The sequence below is a fragment of the Jaculus jaculus genome, chromosome 5, assembly GCF_020740685.1.
Source record: "Jaculus jaculus isolate mJacJac1 chromosome 5, mJacJac1.mat.Y.cur, whole genome shotgun sequence".
Classification (NCBI taxonomy): Eukaryota; Metazoa; Chordata; class Mammalia; order Rodentia; family Dipodidae; genus Jaculus; species Jaculus jaculus.
The window spans coordinates 43693948-43720608 of record NC_059106.1 but is presented as its reverse complement, the minus strand read 5'-3'; the positions used below and the strand labels follow the sequence as shown (position 1 = coordinate 43720608).

General features: G+C 49.9%; 1 protein-coding gene and 1 pseudogene across 1 annotated transcript; one reads left to right on the top strand and one right to left on the bottom strand.

The window, feature by feature from the left end:
• Positions 1-1683: 1683 nt before the first annotated feature.
• Positions 1684-26661, top strand: Gpr157 (G protein-coupled receptor 157). The gene is made up of 4 exons (XM_004657389.2): positions 1684-2066; positions 20883-21096; positions 24970-25170; positions 25600-26661. The coding sequence occupies exons 1-4, from the start codon at positions 1684-1686 to the stop codon at positions 25804-25806; spliced, it is 1005 nt and encodes a 334-aa protein (XP_004657446.1). The 3' UTR covers positions 25807-26661.
• Positions 4782-5014, bottom strand: LOC123460775 (annotated as a pseudogene).

The following is a 26661-nucleotide window of genomic DNA, read 5'->3' as shown; positions in this document are numbered from 1 at the left end:
TGCTCAACTTGTCTTTCTGTGGAGTCTGCACTTGTCAATTCTTTGTGAGTCATATGACAAGAACTCAGAGCCCCTGGGTTGAGAGGCTCTGTTGCGCTCAATCCCAGTAACACCAACACTTGGGAGGCTGAAGCAGAAGGATCAAGAGGCCAGTTCAGGCTACATAGTGAGACCTTGTCTGAAGCAAACAACCCACAGCAACAACAAAGGGAAAGGAAATGACTGAGGGGAAAACTGGGAGCTGGGAGTGCATCTCATGTAGATCACATTCTGGCACGCATGACACATGGGATTTCATCCCCAGCACCCAAAAAGAAAAACAGGGCTGGAGAAATGGCTTAGCCATTAAGGCCTTTGCTTGCAAAGCCAATGGATCGCAGCTGGATTCCCCAGGACCCACGTAAGACAGATGAACAAGGGGGCACATGCATCTGGAGTACGTTTGCAGTGGCTGAAGGCTCTGGCTGCCCATTCTCTCTCTTTCTCTCTCTCTCTCTCTCTCTCTCTCTCTCTCTCTCTCTCTCTCTCTGCTTCTTTCCCTTTTCAAATAAATAAATAAACAACAACAGAAAACAGTGTGGTCATTGTAAGAAAAGTTGGAAACCTCCCCAGTCAGCACCACCAATCTGTAAGTACTGGTTGGAGGAATGTGGATCACTTGTTTTTGTCACCAGGGGAAAGAACATCTTCAGCAACTTCCTCCCTCCTTCCCTCCACCTCCCGCCCCCCTCCCTCCCCCCCCCCCCCCCCCCCCCCCCGCTCCAACTCACACACAAGCTGGCTGAGAAGAAGGAAAGTAACATTAGCCCTAAAAATGCCACTCCTTTTCCCCAGAGGACGGGATGTCCTGCCCATCTGGAAAGAGGCAAATGACAGGACAGGACACCCAGGCCACGCAAGAGCAAGGGGGTGGAGGGGACGCAGGGGCGTGGCGGAGAGCGTGGGCGTGACGCTGCATGTGCATCTGGGCTGGACATTGCCGGGGTAAAGACTTCCAGGAGCTTGGAAGGCTCTTGGGCGTGGTGAGTGTGCTGGAGGCGGCGGGCGGGGCTCGGGGGCGAAGCGCAGGGAGAGGGCGCAGGGGCTGCGGGGTGGGGCTTGGAGCGCTCGGGGGCGGGACCCGGGAGGGGCGCGCGAAGAGCGCGCTGGGGCCGTGGGGATGGGGCTCGGGGGTGGCCCACCGGTGCCAAACCCTCGGGCCTTGGGGGCGCAGCGCGGATAGCTCTGGGACAAGATGCTGGGGCCCGACCCCCAAGATACTAGAGCCGGGCGTTAGGATCTCAGGAGAGTGACATGAAGAGCTCAGGGGCGGAACATGGAGAGCTTGGGGGCGGGCAGAGAGAATTCAGGGGGTGGGGCGTGTGGAGCCCAGAGGCAGGGCGTAGGATCCCAGCCCTGGGGCTACGAGGGAGAGGCCTGGAGAGCTCAGGGGCGGAGCTTGAGGACTGGCCTTAGGGCTAACCGGGCGGGACGTGCAGATCTCGGGGGCGGAGCGTGAGGCTTCAGGACCGCCTATCCCATGGGCTGGGAGGGCCCGGGGACGCGGGCTGGCGGAGTCCTGGACGCGATCGGCGGGCGTCCCGGTGCTCAGACGGCGGCTGCCGCTGGCGCAGCCCGGTCACGACCTCCTGTGCCCCCGAGCCCTGGCGCTCCTGGCCATCTGCTCTTGGCCTCCAGCCGGCCATGCTGCCTACCGCGCCGCCCACCGAGCTGCTGCCGTCGGAGCGCGCCGTGGTGCTGCTGTCGTGCGCGTTGTCCGCGCTGGGCTCGGGCCTCTTGGTGGCCACGCACGCCCTGTGGCCCGATCTGCGTAGCCGGGCTCGGCGCCTGCTGCTCTTCCTATCGCTGGCCGACCTACTGTCGGCTGCCTCGTACTTCTACGGGGTGCTGCAGGACTTTTCGGGCTCTTCTTGGGACTGCGTGCTTCAGGGCGCGCTGTCTACCTTTGCCAACACCAGCTCCTTCTTCTGGACCGTGGCCATCGCCCTCTACCTGTATCTCAGCATCGTGCGCGCCATTCGTGGGCCCTTCGCCGACCGCCTGCTCTGGGCCTTCCACGTCGTCAGGTAAGTAGGAAGCACAGGGTTGACTTAGGGCCTCAGCCCCACCTCACCCTCTCCTGACTCTGCCTGCGGCTCGGTGGTACTCCTGCCCCCTGCGTCTTGGTGTGACACTCAGTGGGCAGTCGTGTCCCTGGCCAGCCCCAACCTCATGGCAGAATGTGCCTGGATTCTGTCTGAGCATCTCCGCAGAGGATAACCCACTGTGCCTGCCCCAGTCTTAGCATCCCAGCAAAGTATGGGGTAAAACTTGCTCGTTGAGAGATGGGCCTTACCACTTGGAACTGGGAATGACCCTGTGTGCCCTTTGTCCCGTGTCCCCGTGTTCTGCCCGTCTCTGCAGAGAGGCAACCATGCAGAGGCTGAGAGATGAGTTAAATGACTGCCCCTGTTGCAGGGCTCACTACTCCCCTATCCTATACCCCTGGGTGTGGCGCATTCAGCCACTCCTAGGGCGCTGTATCCCAGCTGTAAAATTTGCAAAGGACTGTGGTCAATTTTGACTGGTCGTTTCTAGACTTCAGACCCAGTCTCCTGCATTTTTCTTCCAAGGGATCTTCACTTTATAGAATTCAAGAATTCCAAGACTAAGGTCAGTGGCAAAGAGCTGTGAGCTGTCTGGAGTCTGTGAGAGTTAGGGCAACGTTGCCCTGCCTTCAAGCATGTCAGCAGCAAGTAAGCTGTGCTCACCGGAGGCCCGCTCTATCCCACCTCATTTCAAAATCTGAAATTCTCGCCGGGCGTGGTGGCGCACACCTTTAATCCCAGCACTCGGGAGCCAGAGGTAGGAGGATCGCCGTGACTTCGAGGCTACCCTGAGATGACAGAGTTAATTCCAGGTCAGCCTGGACTAGAGTGAGACCTTACCCCGAAAAAAAACCAAAAACAAAAAAAAAAATTGAAATTCTCAATGTCCTGTGCAGAGCAGAAGGCTGGAATCCTAAGACTTGTTTCCTCTTTTCCTTCCTCCTGATCAGAGCACCAGACTGCCCTAATTATAGGTCCTTTCTATTAAAAAACTTGAGTGCTTTCCAGGGACTGGGAAGATAGTCAGCACTTTGGTAGAGACAGGTCACCTGGATGTCACACGCTAAGACAACAAGCTGAGAAGAGTCACTTGACCCTGTGCCCTCATAGCTGCTGCATGGAGACCAGTGGGTCCCACGAACCTAAGACACCGGCTTCTCAACTGGGCAAGGTGAAACCTTTGCACCACGTCACTCACACAGTGGCTCAGATGCTGCAGGGACCCATTGGGAGCGGGGTCCTCTCTCCCCTCCAGCATGTCACTTGGCCTCTGGGCCGGCAGTTCTTGGTGGCAGCTTGAGGTGAGCAGTGTGGACACAGGATTGATGGGTACCTGAACAGGAGCCCATGGCTGGACCTTTCTTTACCTGGTGCCGCTTCCACAGAAGGTACAGCCAGCCTGAGTTGGGAGTTCTTTCTGTTCCTGTCCCACCAGGGACCCTCTAGCAGGGTTTTCTGTGATGTCTGAGAAAGGCTTCCTTCTAGAGGAGGCCAAATTTGAGAGAATTGGTAAAACCAGTCCAACAGGTTCATTTACTAACCTAGATCCTCCCAGACTGTGTTGCTAAGGACTCTCCAATGTATGTCTTTGGAATATTAGTTTATTGTTGCTAAAGGATCTATTGATGTTAGAAATCTTGTCTCTGGGGATAGACTACCTGATCATCCACTTTTTGGTCATTTCAGAATATTAAAAACAATCTTGGGGATTAAAAAAAAAATTAATTAGACCAGGCATGGTGGCTCACGCCTTTAATCCCAGCACTTGGAAGGCAGGGGTAGGAGGATTGCTGTAAATGTGAGGCCACCCTGAGACTACAGAGTGAAATCCAGGTCAGCCTGGGCTAGAGTGAGACCTTACCTCGAAGAAAAAATTATTTATTTATTTGAGACAGACAGGCACACACACAGAGTGATTAAATATGGGTGTGCCAGGGCCTCCTGCCACTACAAACAAATTCCAGATACATGTGCCACTTTGTGCATCTGGCTTTATGTGGGAACTGGGGATTTGAACCTGGACCATCAGCTCTTGCAAGTGAGTGCCTTAAAACACTCAGCCATCTCTCCAGCTAAGGATGTTTTCTAATTTAACTTTTTTTTTTTTTTTCTAGATAGAGTCTTGCTCTAGTCCAGGCTGACCTGGAATTCACTATGTAGTCTCAGGGTGGCCTCAAACTCACGGTGATCCTCCTACCTCTGCCTCCCAAGTGCTGGAGTTAAAGGCGTACACCATCATGCATGGCTCATTTTTTTTTTTAATCCAAAACTTGCTTATTGGGATCATTTTCCCACTCTTTGTTTTTTGTTTTTTTTTTCTATTCACCAAAAACTTCTATATATTCTTGTGATTTTTCTTACCAAAAAAAAAAAAAAAAAAAACCAACATGATATGCGCCAAAGAAAACACCTCGTGGTTCCCACTCTTCTTTTTTTTTCTTAAATTATTTATTTATTTATTTGAGAGCCACAGACACAGAGAGAAAGACAGATAGAGGGAGAGAGAGAGAATGGGTGTGCCAGGGCTTCCAGCCTCTGCAAACGAACTCCAGACGCGTCCCCCCTTGTGCATCTGGCTAACGTGGGACCTGGGGAACTGAGCCTCGAACCGGGGTCCTTAGGCTTCACAGGCAAGCGCTACACCACTAAGCCATCTCTCCAGCCCGGTTCCCACTCTTCTTGATCAGGCTGTTATTAGTGCTGCTTTCTGCTGAACGAACATCCTTCTGCAAGCCTTGCTTTTCCTCCTGTAGGCTGGCAGAGGACAGTAGAGCAGCCGACACACGAAACTCCCATTTACATGTGGCTAAAGACCGTGGTGATTTTATAGCATCCTGTGAAGTAGGCACTGGGGCTCTGCTCCAGGCATTTCTTCGTGTGTCTCCTCCGCTTCTGGATGGGTGAAGGAGATCCCTGGTGAGAGGCATGTTCTCCCAGGGAGCACATCACCGCCGGAAAGGCCCAGCTCAATTGTTTAAAAATATTGTATTTATTTATTTGAGAGGGAACGGTAGATAGAATGGGTGTGCCAGGGCCCCTAGCTACTGCAAATGAACTCCAGATGTATGTACTACCTTATGCATCTGGCTTTGCGTGGGTACTGGGGAGTCAAACCCAGGTCCTTAGGTTTTATAGGCAAGCACTTTAACCACTGAGAAATCTCTCTCCAGCCCCAATATTTTTTAATTTTAAAAATATTTTTGTCAGGTGTGGTGGCACATGCCTTTAATCCCAGCACTCAGGAGGCAGAGGTAGGAGGATCGCTATGAGTTCAAGGCCACCCTGAGACTATATAGTGAATTCCAGGTTAGCCTGAGCTAGAGTGAGACCCTACCTCGAAAAAAAAAAAAAATAGGGCTGGAGAGATGGCTTAATGATTAAGCGCTTGCCTGTGAAGCCTAAGGACCCTGATTCAAGGCTCGATTCCCCAGGCCCTACGTTAGCCAGATGCACAAGGGGGCACATGCATCTGGAGTTCATTTGCAGTGGCTGAGGCCCTGGCATGCCCATTCTCTCTTTCTCTGTCTGCCTCTTTCTATCTCTGTCACTGTCAAATAAATAAATAAAAATAAACAAAAAAATTGAAAAATAATTTTATTTATTTGTGGGGGGGTTGTGTATTGGCTGCAAACAAATGCCAGACACATGTACCACTTTTTGCATCTGACTCCTGATGTTTTGCAATGCTCTGTCCCATTCATTAGCTTGTAAATCGCCATGCCCTAACCAGCTGAACAAGGTGATCCTCTTCATTCACAGCAGAGAGGCGGCCTAGGACCATATAGCTAGTAAGTGGGAGGCTCGAGGCAGAACCTGGTTCTGACCTACTCCAAGGTCTGTGCCCTTTATTGTTCTGTCTTGTCTCTTGGCCTTGACACTTTTTAAAAATTAAGATGTGGGCTGGAGAGATGGCAAGATGGCTTAGTGGTTAAGGCACTTGCCTGTGAAGCCTAAGGATCCTGGTTCGATTCATGGCTTTAATTCACCCAGTACCCATGTAAGCCAAATGCACAAGGTGGCGTATGTACGTGGAGTTCGTTTGCAGTGGCTAGAGATTGGCATGCCCATATTCTCTCTCTCTCTCCCTCCCTCTTTCTTTCTCTCAAATAAATAAGTGAATTTTTTTATAAGTTTTTTTTTTAAATTTTTATTAACATTTTCCATGATTAATGAATTTTTAAATATATATTTTAAAATATATTTTATTGATTTACTTGAGAGAGAGAAAGAATGGGCATGCCAGGGCCTCCAGCCACTGCAAACGAACTCCAGATGCATGCACCCCTTTGTGCATCTGGCTTACGTGGGTCCTGGAGAATCGAACCGGAATCCTGGCTTTACAGGCAAACGCCTTAACTGCAAAGCCATCTCTCCAGCCCGAAATTTTTTTTTTTTTTTTTCAGTTTTTCGAGGTAGGGTTTCACTTTAGCACAGGCTGACCTAGAATTAACTCTGTAGTCTCAGGGCGGCCTCGAACTCACGGCGATCCTCCTACCTCTGCCTCCCAAGTGCTGGGATTAAAGGCGTGTGCCACCATGCCCGGCCCGAAATATTTTTTTTAAATTAAGATGTAATTTCAGTAATGAAGCTGGGAGTGTAACTCAGTGGTAGACTATTTGCCTAGCATGCACAAGGCCCTAGTTTTGGTAGCCAGTACCACATGCAGGTAATAATAATTTTAATGATAATTCATCTTTTTTTTTTTTTTTGGCTTTCCAGACTTCCCAGACTTTAACATTTTTGTTTTTGTTTTTGAGGAAGGGTCTGCCTCTAGCCCAAGGTGACCTGGAACTCACTCTGTAGCCCAGATTGACCTCAAACTCAGGGTGATCCTCCTACCTTAGCCTTCTAAGGGATGGGATTTAAGGCTTGTGCCACCACACCTGGCTCAGTTATTTTTCCCTAGGACACACAATGCCTTCTCAACCCTAAATGCTTCAGGGCCTGTGGTTCTACAGACCCTCACGCACCTACCCAAAGCTGGACATCAGCCCCAGTGATCCTGTTCCCTGATTGGTGGACTTCCTTGAGATTCTTGCCCATGATCTAATAATGTACCCGAGGGCAAAGGAAAATTGATGTATATGTTGATCTACTTTTCCTTTCCCTTATCCTCTGCAGTTCTTCCACCTTGCCATCTTTCTTAGTTTATGACATTGACCTGTTTGTTTTTGTTTTGAGACAGGATCTCATGTAATTCAGGATAACCACCAACTCACTGTATAGCTGGGGATAACCTTGAACTCCGGATCCTCCTATCTGTACCTCCCCAGTGCTAGGATTACAAGTATGTGCTAGGCCAGGCAGAGGGGTGTATGCCTTTAATCCCAGCACACGAAAGGCCGGGGTGGGAGGATCCACGTGGGTTGGAGCCAGCCTGAGACTACATAGTGACTTCCAGGTCAGCCTGACCTTAGAGCAAGACCCTACCTCAAACAACAACAAGAAAAACCCAAGTATGAGCTGCTGCCACCAGGCTCAGGGTTTGTTTGTTTGTTTGTTTGTTTTTTCCAAGGTAGAGTCTCACTCTAGTCCTGGCTGACCTGGAATTCACTCTGTAGTCTCAGGTGGCCTCCAACTTGGGGCATTCCTCCTACCTCTGCCTCCCAAGTGCTAGAATTAAAGGCGTGCGCCACCACATCTGTTTTTATTTTATTTGTGTTGGGTGCGGGGTGGTTTTTTTGAGGTAAGGTCTCACTCTGGCCTAGACTGACCTAGAATTCGCTCTGTATTCTCAGGCTGGCCTCAAACTACTTCTGCCTCCCGAGTGCTGGGATTAGGGCCGTGCACCACCATACCTGGCCCAGGCTGAGTTTTTTCTTTTAATTTTTTTTTTTGGTTTATTTTTATTTACTTATTTGAGAGTGACAGACAGAGAAAGAGGCAGAGAGAGAGAAATAGAGAGAGAGAATGGGCGCGCCAGGGCCTCCAGCCACTGCAGTCGAATTCCAGATGCGTGCGCCCCCTTGTGCATCTGGCTAACGTGGGTCCTGGGGAATCGAGCCTCGAACCAGGGTTCTTAGGCTTCACAGGCAAGCACTTAACCGCTAAGCCATCACTCCAGCCCCAGGCTGAGTTTTTATATGGTATTGGTATGCATGTTAGGCGAGCGTGCTACCAACTGATTTACATCTCTAGCCCCTGCTTCCCCCCCCCTCCGTTTTTATTTATTTATTTGGTGCGTATGAGTGTGTGCATACGCCAGGGTCTCTTGCCACTGCAAACAGACATCAGATGAATGAGCCACTTTGTGTGACAGCTTTCATGGGTATTGGAGAATTGAATCTCACTCAGCAGACTTTGTAAGCAAGTGCCCTTAATTGTTGAACCATTTCCCTACGCCCCCCTCCCCATTTTTCTTTCAAGGCAAAGTACTACTTTGTAGCCTGGGATGGTCTGGGACTTGTCATAGCACTAGCCCAAGGTGGCACCAAATTCATGGTAACCTTCCTGCTTCCACCTCCCACGTGCTACGATTTACACATTGGAGTTACCCCACCTGGCCTATAGCACTGACCTTTTGAAGAGCACAGAACTTTCCAGAATGCCCCTGGATTTCGGTTTGTCTGGTGCTTCCTCACAGTGGTTTCAGATTCTGCACTCCGGCAGCATGATTGGTTTAATGGTGTCAACTCTGATTTGGTCTCTGTTGCTAGTGCCCACTGGGATCACTTGGTTGAGGTAATGCCTGCCCGGCTGCTCCACCGTGGAGTGACTTGTTTTTCCTTTTGTAATCGATACTGCAACTTCCATGGGGATTTGCCTCTGTGGCCATCCGCTCACAGTCCCCACCTGACGCAGATACTGGAGCTGAAGTGGATGAGATAGTTCTCTTCCTTCCTGAATGTCAGCTAAGACGAACCTGAAGCCATCCTCACCCTCTCCAGAAGTGGCCTGCTTGCCCCAGCTGCCCTCCAGGGCAAGGGTTACCCAGTCAACAGTGGCCAGCCAACCACCCTCCTCCCCTGTGCTGCCAGGCAGGCCTATGAAGTGGATGGAGGGGCTCATCATGGGGGGGGGGGGCGAGGTGAGGCTCTGGATGAGCTGGCCTCCTCTGGCGGTCTCTGAGCTGTTCCACTGGGGTGAGAGTCGGTGTGCGTGTATTCTGGCCGCATTGCCTTCTGCCCCTCACCCACCTCTGGAGCGGGCTTGGGTTTATGGAGGAAGAACATGTGTGGCCTTCCTAGTTGACCTTAAAAACCCTCCTGAGCTTGGGGTGGGAAGTCCCACTGCAAAGGGAACTGTAAGCCTTGAGAAGGGAGGGCCTAGCCCGATGTAGAGGTGTACACCCGTAATCCCAGCACTTTGGAAGCCGAGGCCAGAGGATTGCTGTGAATTCGAGGCCAGCCTGAACTATAGAGTGAGATCCTGCCTCATCCCCCCCCCAACTTCTAAAAAAGTAGGGATCATTGGGTCTAAGTTTTCTGAAGAGAATGAATTGAGAAGACCTGGGCAGAGCTGGGTTTCAGACTCCTCTCTAAGACTCAGGCTGAAGTTTTTTGCATGTGTGTTTTGTTGGTTGATTTTTTAAAAAATATATTATTTTTTATTTTTAAAAACTTTTATTAGCATTTTATTTGATACAGAGAAAGAGGCAGAGAGAGGGAAAGAATGGATGAGCCAGGGCCTCCAGCCACTGCAAACGAACTCCAATGCATGCGCCCCCTTGTGCACTGGGCTTGCTTGGGTCCTGGGGAATTGAACCTGGGTCCTTTGGCTTTGTAGGCAAGCGCTTCAACTGCTAAGCCATCTCTCCAGCCCCTTTTTTGAGGCAGCATCTCAAGTAACTCAGGCTAGTCTTGAACTCACTATGTATGTATGTATGTAGCTAAGACTGACTTTGAATTCCTGATCCTCCTGCTTCTACCTCCAGGTGCTGGGATTATAGGTGAGAGGGAACTGTTTTACTCCTGGTGTTTTTTGTTTTGTTTTGTTTTGTTTTTTAAATATTTTATTTATTTATTTGAGAGTGACAGACACAGAGAGAAAGACAGATAGAGGGAGAGAGAGAGAATGGGCGCGCCAGGGCTTCCAGCCTCTGCAAACGAACTCCAGACGCGTGCGCCTCCTTGTGCATCTGGCTAACGTGGGACCTGGGGAACTGAGCCTCGAACCGGGGTCCTTAGGCTTCACAGGCGAGCGCTTAACCGCTAAGCCATCTCTCCAGCCCCACTCCTGGTGTTTTGTTGTTGATAAGGTCTCACTCTATAGCCAGGCCTACTTTGAACTCATATTGGTCCCCTTGCCTCAGCCTCCTAAGCACTAAGTGCTAAGATTACAGGCGCTTCCCTCCCCTGCCTGTCTCATGGTAGTTTGTCATTGCAGCAGTCTTAGACTGGGGGGGGGGCTCCGGGTGCGGGGCGGGTGCTGTATGAGCTGATTAAAGCCGGGAAAGAATGGACCCTGACAAGGATAAGTTTGGTCCCCATCCTTAGACCTTTTGTTTGTTTGTTTGTTTTGGTTTTTTGGTAGTGGGGTTTTGCTCTAGCCCAGGCTGACCTGGAATTCACCATGTAGTCTCGGGTGGCTTCGAACTCACAGCGATCCTCCTATCCTACCTCTGCCTCCCAGGTGCTGGGATTAAAGGCATGGACCACCACACCTGGCTTCTTGTTGTTTTTTAAATATTTATGAGAAAGAGAGAGAGAATATGGGTGTGCTGCAGATGAACTCTAAATACGTGCACCACTTTGTGTATCTGGCCTCATGTGGATACTGGGGAATTGAACTTAGGCTTTGTTTTGTTTTGTTTTTTTGTTTTTCGAGGTAGGGTCTCACTCTGGTCCAGGCTGACCTGGAATTAACTCTGTAGTCTCAGGGTGGCCTTGAACTCACGGCGATCCTCCTACCTCTGCCTCCCAAGTGCTGGGATTAAAGGCGTGCGCCACCACACCCGGCAAACTTAGGCTTTGTAAGCAAGTGCTTTTAACCACTGGGCCATCTCTCCAACCCTATCCTTAGTCTTTGTTTCCAGTTTTTCTTCCACTGTGAGAGAGATGACCCTTTCCAGTTTCCTGCACCATTAGCTTGCCCTTCCCAGCCTCTAGACTATGAGCCAAATAAATCTCTATTGCCAATGACTTACCCAGTCTGTGTGATTGGTTATAGCAGCAAAATTGAATCAAGACACCCCTTAAGCAGGCAGCCCCTGAGAGGAGATGGATACAGCAGCCACTTGAATGCAGTCCATGGTACCTGTGCCCTCGCAAAGGGAACAGAATTGGTCTAATTTTTGTTCATCATTTACCCCATCCTACAAATTTTCCGAGATTATCTTGTGTGCTAAGGTCTCAGCAGCAGCATCAGAGGCCTGAGAGCAGAGGCTGCCCTTGACCCTTCTGCTGAGGACAGTTCGACTCTGTCCATCCTTCCAGAGCCAGGTGGTCAGGACCCAGGTGGCCAGGAGAGTCTGCTGAGTGGACTGTGGCAACAGGTGTGATATGTATTTCAAAGGGCATTCCTCTCCCTGCTGAACCACCAAGTGACCTCATGGTGACTCCCTGAACTCCCACATCCTAGCTCTGCCCCATAAACTGGACAATGAATGGCCATTGTCCCAGTCTCTCCCCGGCCTGGCTCCCTGAAGCTGAGCTTCCCCGGACCCTACTCCCTCCCAAAGCGTTTCTAAACGGGCACATTGTTGCCTGAAGCTTTGTTCTCAAAGTCCCTTTCCAATTATGTTAACACTTTAGGCTTTTTCCATAGCCACCCATAGCCGCTGGGTCCATAAAACCAGAAAGTGCCATTTGGCCCACAGAGGGGGGAGAGAAAGAAGACCCCTTTGTGTGCCTCCCAGCAGGTGCCAACCTCCAAACATCTACGTGAAGGGAACATTTGGGGTGAGGGAGAGGTGTAGGAATCCAGTTGTGGGAGCAGCTGGTCTTCCAAATGGTGCGTGGAGGACTCCTTAAAGCCTGGGCCCTTTGTGGGGTGCTGGTGGGGGCAGAGAGTTCAGTTGGCCTTTGAAAACCAATGGGCAGCTTTTCAGCAGAACTCTGTGAAGTGTGTGTGAGGTGAGGGGATTGGGGAGGCAGCTACCTCACTGCCTGCGCCCCTAGCTGACGTAGATCAGGAACCATGTGACAGATAGATAGCCCTGGGAACCTCAGTGGTCCTGCCTTCAGTGGAACCACTGCCTTTGGTCATTCGATAAATGACAAGGAATTCCAGAATGAGGTTGGCTTGCCTGCCCCCAGGATCATGCTGTGCCTTTAATCCCAGAGGTAGGAGAATCGCGGTGAATTCCAGGCCACCCTGAGGCTACATAGTGAATTCCAGGTCAGCCTGGGCTAGAGTGAGACCCTACCTCGAGAAAAAAAAAAAAAAAGCAAGCACCTTTTACCCCTGAGCTATCTCCCAGCCCCCCCCCACCCCTTTTTTAAACTTTTAAACATGTGAGGACAGGTCAAGGGTCACTGTTACACCACGGACCTTGACAAACACTATGGATCAAGGCTTAGTTGAATGCTGGGTTGAGTGTAGTCAGAGGGTCAGTTAACTTTTCCCAGCACCAAATCAGATAGGAAGTAGTTTTAGCTTTCCCTGGCTTTGTAGTTCCACTTGAAACTGCCCAGTCTGGCTGGCAAGCTGCAAAGGCAATATGCAAATGAAGGGGTGTAACTAAATTGTGATGCAACTTTTTTGTTTGTTTTTCCAAGTAGGGTCTCAGTCTAGTCCAGGCTGACCTGGAATTCTCTATGTAATGTCAGGGTGGCCTCAAACTCAAGGTGATCCTCCTACCTCTGTCTCCCAAGCACTGAGATTAAAGGCATGCACCACTGTGCCTGGCTTGTGGTGAAACTTTATTTTAAAAATAATAGACCTGGGGGCTGGAGAGATGGCTTAATGATTAAGGCACTTGCCTGCAAAGCCAAAGGACCCAGGTTCATTCCCCAGTACCCACATAAGCCAGATGCACAAGATGGTCCATGCATCTAGAGTTTAGTTTCCAATGGCTGGAGGCCCTGGGGCGCCCATCTTCTCCCTCTCATAAATAATAATAATAATAGACCTAGACTGGAGATATGGCTTAGCAGTTAAGGTGGGTACTTGCCTGTGAATCCTAAGGACCCAGGTTTGATTCTCCAAGTCCCATATAAGCCAAATGCATAAGGTGGCACATGTGTCTGAAATTCATTTGCAGTGGCTAAGGCCATGGCATGCCCCTCTCTTCCTCTCTCTCTGTCCCTCTCCCTCTCGGTCTCAAATAAAATAAAATAAAATAAAAATAATAGACCTTGATCCTAGCACTGAGGCTGAGATAGGAGGAACGCTGTAAATTCAAGACAAGCTGGGCTCAGTGACACCTTGTCTCAATAATTTGCTCAAACTCTTGGCAATCCTCCTGCTTCAGCTTCCAAGTGGTGGGATTATAGGCCTGTGCCACCAACCTAGCATTTCACTTTCTTTCTTTCTTTTTTGTTCTGTTTGTTTTTGTTTTTCAAGGTAGGGTCTCACTCTTGTCCAGGCTGACCTGGAATTAATCTTTCTTTCTTTCTTTCTTTTTTTTTTTTTTTTGAGACAGGGTTTCACTCTGGGTCAGGTTGACCTGGAATTCGCTATGTATTCTCAGGATGGCCTTGAACTCATGGTGATCCTCCTACCTCTGCCTACCGAGTGCTGGGATTAAAGGCATGCACCACCACACCTGATCTAAGGATTTTACATTCATCTTAGGGAAAATGAAAGTTAGGAACCAGCTTTGTGAGGTGGGATTGCTCTAGTTTCCTGACTAAATATGTTGGCTATAGATACTAGGGTTCAGCAAAAAATAGCAAAAGCAAGGGCCTGGGGAGATGGCTTAGTGGTTAAGGCACTTGCCTGTGAAGCCTAAGGACCCAGGTTGGATTGCCTAGTACCCACATAAACCAGATGCAGGAAGTGATGCATGCATCTGGAGTTTGTTTGCAGTGCCTAGAGGCCCTGGTGTGCCCATTCTATCTTTCTCTCTCTCTCTCTTTATCTGCCTCTCCTCCCCTTGTTAACCAACTAAATAAATAAATAAATAAGATATTTTTGAAACTAGCAAAAGCAAAAAACTGGGTGTGGTATCACCTTTAATCCTAGCATTTGGTAGGCAGAGGTAGGAGAATCCCCATGAAGTCAGCCTGAGATTCCATAGTGAATTCCAGGTCAGCCTGGGCTAGAGTGAGACCTCATCTGGAAAAACAAAAAACAACCAAAAAAACAAAAAAGCAAAAGTTTTTAAAGGATGTATCTGTTATGATAGGGATGTGTGTGTCACTGATAGTTTTAGAACTCCCAAGCAAAGGTTACTGTGTGGTCTGTCACTGGGCAGCCCCGGCTTTCTGTAAGGCCTATCAGAATGCAGAGGAAGCCAAAAGGAGAATTAACCTGCCCACTGCCAGGACCCTGGGACCTCCTAATTCTTCCAGTCTCTGTGAATCCACCCGTTCCCTGAGACTCTTTAAATCCAGCGTCCTTCTGAGTGACTGTCCCTGTACTGTTCTTCCCAGATGTCCTTAGAGGAGACCTGTCAGCTGTAAAGTGGAGAGGAACGCACACTGTGACCCTTACGATCGGAGGTTGAGTGTTCCAAAAGCCTTTTACTGTCAGTGATGGTGGTGCATGCCCGTCATCGTAGCACTCAGGAGGCTGAGGTAGGAAGATGATGAGTTTGAAGACAGCCTGAGTGTTACTGTCTCATTGCTGGGGCATCGCACCCGACCACACTCAACTGAAGGGAGGAAAAGGTTTATTGGTCAATTGATTTTATTTTGAATTTTCGAGGTAGGGTCTCACTCTAGTCCAGGGTGACATGGAATTCACTATGTGGTCTGAGGCTGGTCTTGAACTCACAGTGATCCTCCTACCTCTGCCTCCCAAGTGCTGGTATTAAAAGGCGTGAGCCACCACACCAGACTAAAAGGTTTATTTGGACTTACAGTTTTGAGGAGAAACTTCAAGATGACAGAGAAAGGATGGTCGTACAGCATAGGCTGGACATCACTTCTTGTTTTTGTTTGTTTGTTTTTTGAGGTAGGCTCTCACTCTGGCCCAGGCTGACCTGGAATTCACTACGGAGTCTCAGGGTGGCCTCGAACTCACGGCGATCCTCCTACCTCTGCCTCCCAAGTGCTGGGATTAAAGGTGTGCGCCACCACGCCCGGCTGGATGTCACTTCTTGCCAGTGCAGGTGGAGGACAGCAGCAAGAGAGAGAACCTAGCTAGCACTAACAAGTGGGGGACTAATAAACCCTCCAGGTCACTGGCAAGCTGGGGGCCTAACTCCCAGTGACACATCTCTAGCAAGGCCCCACCTCCCAACTTGCCACCAGTTGGGGACCAACAATCAAAACACATGAGTTGATGGGGGTCATATTGAGTTCCTGTCAGAACAATAACAAAAAGACTTATACCTCCTTCATAATGCTTCAGTAGTGCACATAAGAAATGACTTGAGGGGCTGGAGAGATGGCTTAGCGGTTAAGCGCTTGCCTGTGAAGCCTAAGGACCCCGGTTTGAGGCTCGGTTCCCCAGGTCCCACGTTAGCCAGATGCACAAGGGGGCGCACGCGTCTGGAGTTCGTTTGCAGAGGCTGGAAGCCCTGGCGCGCCCATTCTCTCTCTCTCCCTCTATCTGTCTTTCTCTCTGTGTCTGTCGCTCTCAAATAAATAAATAAAATTAAAAAAAAAAAGAAAGAAATGACTTGAGAAAGGTTATTTCAGTCACTCTGCTCAAAGCTCATTCATTTATTCATTCATTCACTCACTCTGGGCCCTTCCTTTGCTCCTGCCTGTGCCATACGCCATTCTAGGCTAGAAGTTAGAGCCTTGAACCCCACCGCAGTTCGGACAATTTATATTGCCCTGTGACCCTTGATACTTTTTTTGTGTGTTTATTTTTATTTTATTTGAGAACGACAGAGAGAAATAGAGAGAGGGAGAAAGAGAGAAAGAGAATGGGCACGCCAGGGCCTCCAGCCACTGCAAACGAACTCCAGATGCATGTGCCACCTTATGCATCTGGCCAATGTGGGTCTTGAGGAATTGAGCCTAGAACGGGCATCCTTAGGCTTCACAGGCAAGCGCTTAACCGCTAAGCCATCTCTCCAGTCCCTATCTTTGATATCTTTTATTTTTTATTTTTTTATTTATTTGAGAGCGACAGACACAGAAAGACAGAGAGAGGGAGAGAGAGAGAATGGGCGCGCCAGGGCTTCCAGCCTCTGCAAACGAACTCCAGACGCGTGCGCCCCCTTGTGCATCTGGCTAACGTGGGACCTGGGGAACCGAGCCTCGAACCGGGATCCTTAGGCTTCACAGGCAAGCACTTAACCGCTAAGCCATCTCTCCAGCCCATCCTTGATATCTTAAGCTTCAAAATCACAACCCTTTTTTATGGCAAAACAGGTTGACACTAATAGTGTATCAGTTACTTTCTTGCTTAAAGAAGGAAAGGGTTAATTTTGGCTTACAGTTCCAGGGGTAAAGACTATTATGATGAGGAAAGTATGACAAGCGCTGAGAGCCTGTGTCACATGGTCACATCAGCAGGAAAGAAGCAAAGAGAGCTGAATGCTGCAAGCTCAGCAAACTTTTTCCTTCTTTTTTAGGGTTTCACTCTAGCCCAGGCTGACCTGGAATGCACTGTGTGGTCTCAGGGTGGCCTCGAACTCACAGTGATCCTCCTACCTCTGCCTCCTGAGTGCTGGGATTAAAGGTGTGCGCCACCATGCTAGGCTCAGCTTTCTCCTTATTTAAAAATATTTTTTGTTTATGTTTACTTATTTATTTGAGAGCGACAGACAGGGAAAGAGACAGAGGGAGAGAAAATGGGCGCGCCAGGGCCTCCAGCCACTGTAAACAAACTCCAGATGCAAGCACCCCCTTGTGCATCTGGCTAACGTGGGTCCTGGGGAATCGAGCCTTGAACTGGGGTCCTTAGGCTTCACAGGCAAGCACTTAACCACTAAGCCATCTCTCCAGCCCCAGCTTTCTCCTTTTTTAAGAGTCTCATGCTCCACTGACTGAGCTGCCTGGGCTACTTTTTCCTTTTTTGTCTTTAATTTTTTTAATAATTAAAAGAGAGAAGGAGGAGAGAGAGGCACAGATAGAGAAAATGGATGTGCCAGGCCCTCTAGTACCTTCTAGTACATGGGTACTGGGTCCTTAGGCTTCACAGGCAAGCGCCTTAACCACTGAGCCATCTCTCTGGCCCCCCTTTCTCCTTTTTATATAGACCAGGAACTCGAGGAAGGTGCTGCCTGCAGTTAGTTAGGGTCCCCTCCTCAACTAAACTAGTAAGAAAAATCCCTCACAGGCAAAACCAAAGACTTGTTTCCATGGTGATTTTAAATCAGGGCAGGTTGACAATCAGAGATTAACAGAGTTACCAAATGAAGGCTATTTTGTACACCTTACTGCATACATTTTTTTTTTTTTGAGACAGCATCTCCTGCAGCCCAGACTAGCCTCAAACTTGCTATGCTGTCAAAGCTATCTTAAACTCCTGATCCTTCTGCTGCCACTCCCAAGTGTTGATTTTTATTTATTTTTTATTTTTATTTTTTTGAGGTCTCACTATAGCCCAGGCGGAGGCTGACCTGGACTATGTAGTCCCTGGCTGGCCTGAAACCCAGAGCTTTCTTCCTACCTCTGCCTCTCAAGTGCTAGGACTAAAGGTGTGAGCCACCACATCTGACTTTTTTTTTTGTTGTTTTTTTGAAACAAAGTCCAGGCTAGCCTGGAACTCACTAGGTAGCTCAGACTCCAAAGTGCTGAGATTACAGGTGTACACTACCACACCCAGCTAATGAGAAGGGTTGTAAAAGAATTACGGGGTGGTCAAGTGGAAAACCCAAGCCTCAGATCTACCTCCCCACGGATAGGGTTTTGAGGTGTTTATGGGATCTAAGAACAGGGTGGTCTGAGGCAAGAGGAGAGGTGAGGAGATTGGAAGCAGGGAACGAAGAAAAGAGCAGGTGCAGAGAATGGCAGTATTGGTGAGCTGCGAGGCAGAATCTTTCTATGTAGCCCAAGCTGAATCTGAACTTTCTCTTTTAAACTTAAATGTTAAATGAGAGAGTGTGGGTGGGCCAAAAGCCTCCTGCTGTTACAAACAGACTGCAGACGCATGCAGTACTCTGTGCATCTGGCTTTACTTGGGTACTGAGGAATCAAACAACCTGGGCTGTCAGGCTTTGCAGGCAAGTGCCTCAACTGCGGCGCCACACCTCTACTGTTTTGTTTGTTTGAGGTAAGGTCTCGATCTGCAATTCCCTATGTCATCTCAGGCTGGCTTGAACTTACAGTGACTCTCTTACCTCTGCCGCCTGAGTGCTGAGATTAAACGTGTGCACTGCTGGGCCTGCCAGAGGGAGGGGAAGAGGAGAACGAATGGGTGCACCAGGGCCTACGGCAGTGGCAAACCGACTCCAGATGCACGCACTCCTTTGTGCATCTGGTTTACCTGGGTACTGGGGAATCAAACTCTGTTCGCTAGGCGTTATGGGCAAGTGCCTTAACCACTGAGCCGCCTTTCCACTTTCACGTCTTCCTTTTCTCAGTGATGCGCTGTGTTAAGTTTGAGCTGCTGGGATGAGCATGGGTGAGGTTCTTTACTGAGCAGGGGCAGTTTACCAGCGGCCGCAGCGCTGAAGAACGTGACCATACGACTCCCTTCTTCTTCCTGCAACCACGATCAGTCGCTCCTCACAGAGGGTGGGGATCTCCTGTGCCCCTGTCCTTGTTTCTTTGGCTGTTTTACTTTTTTGTTTATTTTTATTTATTTATTTAAGAGTGACAGAGAGAGAGAGAGAGAGAATGGATGCATCAGGGCCTCTAGCCACCACAAACGAACTCCACATGCATGCACCCCTTGCGCATCTGGCTAACGTGGGTCCTGAAGAATCGAACCTTGAACCGGGGTCCTTAGGCGTCACAGGCAAGTGCTTAACCGCTAAGCCATCTCTCCAGCCCCCTTGTTTTTTTTGTCTTTTGAGGCAAGGTCTCACTAGTCCAGACTGACTTGGAACTAGCTATATAGCCCAGGCTGACTTCAAACTACCTCAGCCTCCTCAGTGCTAGGAGTATAGTGTAGTGTAGGTATGAGCTACCACCCTGGCTCCTTTCCTTTCCTTTTCTTTTCCTTTTTCTTTTTTTTTTATTTTTATTTTTTTATTTTTTTTTTTTTGAGGTAGGGTCTCACTCTAGCCCAGGCTGACCTGGAATTCACTCAGTATTCTCAGGGTGGCCCTGAACTCACAGTGATTCTCCTACCTCTGCCACCCGAGTGCTGGGATTACAGGCATGCGCGACCACATTTTTTGGCTTTTTGAGGTAGGGTCTCTCTCTAGTCCAGGCTGACCTGGAATTCCCTATGTAACCTCAGGACGGCCTTGAACTCACAGCAATCCTCCTAAGTGCTGGATTTACACCACCAAGCCCAGCTGTCTTGTTTTGAGATAAGATCTTGATGCATAGCCCAGGCTGGCCTCCACCTCTCAATGCTCCAGTATACACCTTCAGTGAGCCACCACATCCAGCTCTAGCCAGTCTTGATAGCAACTGACATGTGCGTGGGGCTGCCCAGTCCTGTGCACTGCACGTATGCCCATGTAATTGTGCCCAGGCGGCACCTCCGTCATCCCTGCTCTGTGAAGATGCTGGCTGACATGCTGAGGCTAATAACTTGCCCACGCCAGCGCAGACCCATGACTTGGATCCAGCCCATTGCATTAAAGTCAGATTCTCCAACTGTCCCACATACACATCTTTAAGAAGCCACAGAGAGCTTTTCGGGAATTTTTGGGAAAGAGACTTGAGACTCAGGTCTAATCCCAGTTGTTCTGCCCCGGGGGGGAAATGTGTTCTAGAAAGCTGAGTAAAACAGCACTCTTATAGCCTGTCCTGAACTTATGCTAGAGAGTCCCTTTGACTCTTGACAGACAACCTTCTCCCATAAGTGAGAGACTCAGGGCCGAGGGGATTTGTGTGTGCACACGCCATGATCTCCTTTCTAGGCCCTGGAATTCTTCCCCATCCCCACAGCTTCGAGCCACTCACACCCCGGGCTGGGTGCTGACTGAGTACGTGCACCAGCCCAGACACGTCGGTAGGCTGGTGCTCACACCCCTGGGGTGCAGGGAAAAGCTGGGCATGTGGAAGCTGGCTTTCCCCAGCCACACCTTCCCAGTGCCAGTCTGTGAGGAGCTCTAGACTCTATATTAAAGCCAAGCTTCCTGTGCAGGACTTGCCCCTTCATGTTTTCCAGAGCCAATATCTTTTTTTTTTTTTTTTTTTTTTTTTTTTTTTTTTGAGAGTGACAGACACAGAGAGAAAGACAGAGAGGGAGAGAGAGAATGGGCGCGCCAGGGCTTCCAGCCTCTGCAAACGAACTCCAGACGCGTGCGGCCCCTTGTGCATCTGGCTAACGTGGGACCTGGGGAACCGAGCCTCGAACCGGGGTCCTTAGGCTTCACAGGCAAGCGCTTAACCGCTAAGCCATTTCTCCAGCCCTCTTCTGCCCATTCTTATTGGAGTTAGAGTCTCTTACTGATCCTGGGGCTTGCTGGTTTTTTTGTTGATTTTGTTTTCTGCGTGTCCCAGCAATTTTCAGGTTTCTGTTGCCATGGCACTGGGGTTACAGTTGTTCATGGCCATGCCCAGCTGTTCATGTGGGTCCTGGGAACAAATTCCAGTGGTCTCTTGGGTCTTCATGCTTCTTTCACAGGAAGTGCTCTTAACCACAGCGCCCCAGTTATTTTTGCCCACGCTGATGCTGCAGGGTGCTGCGGTCTGACTTCAGCACCTCCTCTTTCTTGTCATTCTTCAGCTGGGGTGTCCCACTGGCTATCACGGTGGCAGCCGTTGCCCTGAAGAAGATCGGCTATGACGCCTCGGATGTGTCTGTGGGCTGGTGCTGGATTGATCTGGAGGCTGAGGACCACGTCCTGTGGATGCTGCTGACCGGGAAGCTCTGGGAGATGCTGGCTTATATCTTGCTGCCCCTGTTGTACCTCCTGGTCAGGAGGCACATCAACAGAGCGGTAGGTGCCCAATGCACCGGTCCTCAGGGGCCAGGCTGCATCTCTGGGGACGAGAACAAACAAGGCAGAGGGAATATATGCTTGAGGATTTGCTGGCTAGGTCCACACCGTGTCAGGGTGCCAGGAGCTGACCCTGGTATAGACGAGGAAGCAGAGGTTGACTGAAAGGCTGGCCACACGCTAGCACTAGACAGACATCCTGAGGACAGAGCTGCGGAAACGCAAAGCTGGCGTTCTGACCACGGCCCTCTGCTTCCCCCGTGTGGTCAGTCCGCGGTAGTAATTTAGGAGTTTAGATCTGTCGGGATGCTGTGTCCAGCGAAGGGAGGACCAGTGGATTTTGTTACCAGTGGCACAAGTAAGTCACCTAGTTAGCCTTGGTGGTTAGAATTGTATCATAAGTGATGGGCTTTTCAAGCATCCATAAGTTCATAGACAGGGCTGACCAGATGATGGCGACACAGACTGGGATGCTGCCCTTCTCCAGAGAGGCAGAAGCCCAAGTAATTATGGTAAAAGGTAAACTGTCAAGTGGTTGAAAATCAATAGTTTACAAGGAAATGTTGTCAATTTAGACTCTAGCTTGAAGCTTCAGTGTACTGGCAAGATTACCAGTCTTTTTAAAAAAAAATGTAAAAAATATTTATTCATTTGAGAAGGAGAGAGGGAGGGCACACCAGGGCTTCCAGCCACTGCACATGAACTCCAGATGCATGTGCCACCTTGTGCATCTGGCAGATCCTTGGGAACTGAACCTAGGTCCTTTGGCTTTGCAGGCAAGCACCTTAACCACTAAACCATCCTTCCATCCCCCTGTCTTGTAAAATAATGTTTATTTATTATTATTTGCAAGGAGAGGAGAGGGAGGGAGAATGAGCACTCAACTACGAATAAACTCCAGATGCATGTGCCTCTGGCTTCACATGGTTGCTGAGGACTTTAACCTGGGCTCCTTGTCACTTTTTTTTAAAACTTTTTTGTTCTTTTTTTTTCTTTATTTATTTGAGAGTGACAGAAAGAGAGAGAGAAAGAGGCAGAGACAGAGAGAGAGAGAATGGGCGCGCCAGAGCCTCCAGCCACTGCAAACGAACTCCAAATGTGTGCGCCCCCTTGTGCATCTGGCTAACGTGGGTCCTGGGGAATCGAGCCTCGAACCAGGTTCTTAGGCTTCACAGGCAAGCACTTAACCACTAAGCCATCTCTCCAGCCCCCTTGTCACTTTTTGTTTTGTTTTCTTGTGTTTGAGATAGGGTTTCATATAGCACAGGCTGGCCTCAATTTTTTTTTAAGTTTTTGATGTCTTTTTTTGTAATTTTTTTTTTTTTTTGAGGTAGGGTCTCACTCTAGCTCAGGCTGACCTAGAATTCATGATATAATATAGTGTGAGGGTAGCCTTGAACTCACAGAGATTCTCCTACCTCTGCCTCCCAAGTACTGGAAATAAAGGCATGTGCCACCACACCCAGCCTATCCTTTTTTTTTTTTTTTTATGAGAGAGAGTGAGGCAGGGAAACTGTGCCAGGGCCTCCAGCCACTGCAGTCGAACTCCAGACATGTGTGCCATCTTGTGTGCATGTGCGACCTTGCACACTTGTATCACCTTGTGCATCTTGCTTACATAGGATCTGGAGAACATGGGTCCTTGGGCTTCACAGGCAAGTGCCTTAGCCTCGAAGCCATTTCTCCAGCCTGTATTTTTTTTTTTTTTTTTTTTTTTGGTTTTTCGAGGTAGGATCTCACTCTGGCTCAGGCTGACCTGGAATTCACTATGTAGTCTCAGGGTGGCCTCGAACTCATGGTGATCCTCCTACCTCTGCCTCCCGAGGGCTGGGATTAAAGGCGTGCGCCACCAGGCCCGGCCTGTATTTTGTTTTTTTTGTTTGTTTGTTTGTTTTTTGTTTTAATTAATTATTTATTTATTTGAGAACGACAGACACAGAGAGAAAGACAGATAGAAGGAGAGAGAATGGGCGCGCCAGGGCTTCCAGCCTCTGCAAACGAACTCCAGATGCGTGCGCCCCCTTGTGCATCTGGCTAACGTGGGACCTGGGAACCAAGCCTCGAACCGGGGTCCTTAGGCTTCACAGGCAAGCGCTTAACCGCTAAGCCATCTCTCCAGCCCTGTATTTTGTTTTTGAGGCAGTGTCTCACTCTAGCCTAAGCTGGCCTCTAACTCATAGTGATCTTCCTACCTCAGCCTTCTGAATGCTGGGATTAAAAGGGTGAGTCACAGCCAGGCATGGGCAGAAGTAGGAGGATCACCATGATTTTGAGGCCAGCCTGGGCTGGAGTGTGCCTCAAACTGTCTTGTTTATTTGTCTGTCTATCTGTCTATTTTTTTGTTTGTTTTGTTGTTGTTTTTTTCAAAGTAGGGTCTCAATATGTAGACCACACTGACCTGGAACTCACTCTGTAGTTCCAGGCTAACCTCGAACTCACAATGATCCTCCTACCTCTGCCTCCTAAGTGCTGGCATTAAAGGTATGCTCCGCCATGTCCAGACATCCCAAACCCTTTAGGTAGCCAAAGATGGCCTTGAACTTAATCCTGGAGCTTCCATCTCCCAAGAATTGGGATTACAGCCATTACTGTACAGAATTGCTAGGTCTTACATAGCTAAGAAAGGCCTTGAACTTCTGATCATCCTGCTTCCACCTCCCAAGTGCTGGGATTACAGGCATTTGCCACTATGTCTGGCTCACTTGAGAAAAAGATAAAAATATAGCAACAGGGCAGATCTATGACCCATTAAGGAGCAGGAGGGCCATGGTGGCAATAATGAGAAATAAGCACAAACAACCTCAGTGTAAAGGTGATGAGAAGAGCTGTAGAAAGCTAAAATCAATGGCTGAATATAGGGGCAAAGTGACAATGGTACTTTTATTTATTTGTTTGCAGAGAGGGAGGGAGGGAGGATGCGAATGGATATACTTCTGTCACTGCAAGTGAATGCCAGATGCATGTGACCCTTTGTGCATCTGGCCTTACATGTGTCCTAGGGCATCAAATCCAGACTGGAAGGATTTGCAAGTAGGCTTTGCAAACAAATGCCTTTAACTGTGGAGCCATCATCCCGGAAGTAAAGACTTGAAGAGGTGAGACAAACAAAGATGGCTTTTCAGACCTAAGGAGCAGCTAGTGCAGAGGTCCTAGGGAGAGGATCATGTGGCTAGGATAGAGTAAGCAAGTGGTGCCAGTACCTGGACCCAAATCTGCCATCATCGTGGGCAGAAGTGACCAGACTCTGGGTCTGTTCTGAAGTTGGGGTCTGTATAACTTGCCTACAGAGTGAGTGTGGACTGTGGGGAAGAGAGGACTTAAAAATAATGCCCATGGGGCTGGGGACATGGGCTTAGCGGTTAAGGCATTTGCCTGAGAAGCCTAAGGACCCTGGTTTGATTCCCCAGGACCCATGTAAACCAGATGCACATGGGGCGCATGCATCTGGAGTTGGTTTGCAGTGGCTGGAGGCCCTGGTGTGCCCATTCTCTCTTCCTCTTTGCCTCTTCCTCTCTCCCTGTCTTTCTCTGTCTCAAATAAATAAATTAAATATTTTTTTTAAATAATGCCCATGGGTGACTGGGAAGCATGGGATGTTCATCAGCAGAGATGGGCAAGTATGCAGTGGCCCATAAGATCAAAATCAGTTGTTCCATGGCAATGAGTTTATGACATCTTTGAATCACTCCTATGGAATTGTGGAGTGGGCAGGGCATCCAGGAGTTGGGGGTTCAGGGAAAAGACCTTGATTTGATCTGACTCCAGGGTCCTGTTCCATGCTCATGCCTCCCTTTTGCTTTCCTTGGCTGGGTGGGTCCCTTGGAAGGTGTGGGTGGGGTGTCAGGCTCAGGTCTGCCCTTCCTGTCCTCTCAGCACGAGGCGCTCTCGGAATACCGGCCCATCTGCGAGGACCGCCAGCTGCCGTGGCGCTCCTCCTCGTCCTCCGTGGCGGACAAGAAGCTGGTCCTCATCCCTCTCATCTTCATCTGCCTGCGGGTCTGGAGCACCGTGCGCTTCGCCCTGACCCTCTGCGGCTCCCCGGCAGTGCGGGCGCCAGTGCTGGTCATTCTGCATGTGAGTCAGCCCTCATTGGCCCTGCCCCAAGCCCCCGCTCCTGCAGAATGGCATGTCTCAGGACCCGGTGTGCCAGCCACTGCGAGTCTGCAGGAGGTCTGGAGGCTCCATTGCCCCTCCTTCCTGCCCCAGAATGGTGGTGGGGAGGGACTTTGCCAAGAGGGATCGGGTGTGACTCAGTGTCCAGGTCTTTTCAGTAGCCTACAGGGGCCCCAGCAGGGCTGGCTGAGGCTAGGTCCTTCCAAGGCCTGGATGCAGGTCCGTCCAGAACAGCGCAGATAGCAGTGTGGCTGGGCGCCTCCCAGGATAGCTTAAAGGCAAGGAGGGGGCAGGAGAAGTTTCAGGGTCCACAGCCATCGCCTCCTGGGATTATGTTTCTGAGATGCCCCCAGCCCTGTGTTGGCTCATGCTCCTTCTTTCCTCCCACAGGGCATTGGGAACACCTTCCAGGGAGGTGCCAACTGCATCATGTTCGTCCTCTGCACCCACGCCATCCGCTCGCGGCTCCTGTCACTCTGCTGCTGCCGTTGCTGTCCTCAGCCCTCTGCCCAGAGCCCCCCTGGGGGTACTGCTCCCCGCAAGACAGGAGAGTCTCAGGGACCCAGACACACCTCGGAGGAAGCTCACAGCACCTGAGCATCTGTCCCTCCTAGTTCTATGCATAGGAGCTGCCTTCCTGGGACAGGCAGTTCTTTGTGCCCCACTGCGGGGAGTGGGGGGCATGTCTGTTGCACTGGGCACCCCCCTTATGAAGCTCTGAAACCCAGTGTGGGATCAGCTGCCAGTTCAGCTTCTACCTCCTAGACCTCCAGGCAGAAGGCCGGGTCATCGCACGTGGCCGGGCACGCTGGGGTTTGTCACAGGTCGGTTCCTCGTCTACCGAGCCGTTGGGGTTTGTGGATGTGAACACAGCGTGAGACTGAGGAAAGCCAGCCATGCAGGATCACCATCCTGGGACCTCTAGGGCAGTGGCTCAGTGTCCTGAAGTCACCCAGCTCTGTTTACAGTTAGAGGGACCCACATGTTTGCACCCATCCCCACATGACTAAATATAATTTGTGGGGGGGGGGACCCAGAGTTGCGTCTCCTGCCCAGACATCATGGAGCAGGTTTGTCAGAGCGCTAGGATTCCCTGGAGAGTCCAGTTCCCCTTGGACAGTATTACTGGTCAACAAAGAAGGCAGTTTCCTTCAACCATGTCACAGGTTCCACAGCCCAGTACTGCCAGTCAGGCCCATGGGTACCTTCTGGATTCTCTCTCTGGGTCACCAGCGCTCAGTGTCAATAGCATGTGAATTTCAGCACAGGCCACGATCCAGAGTCCCACCCCATTAGTCAGCCACATAATGCCTGAGTCCCTTCCTCTAGCTATGGGGCAGGAGGCCATGCGAGTCCCTAGGACAACACACTCTATAACCTAGCGTTTCCCTGAAAGCCCCTGTTCTTAGAATGAAGAATACAGGGTTAAATTGGGATGGCATATGTACATAC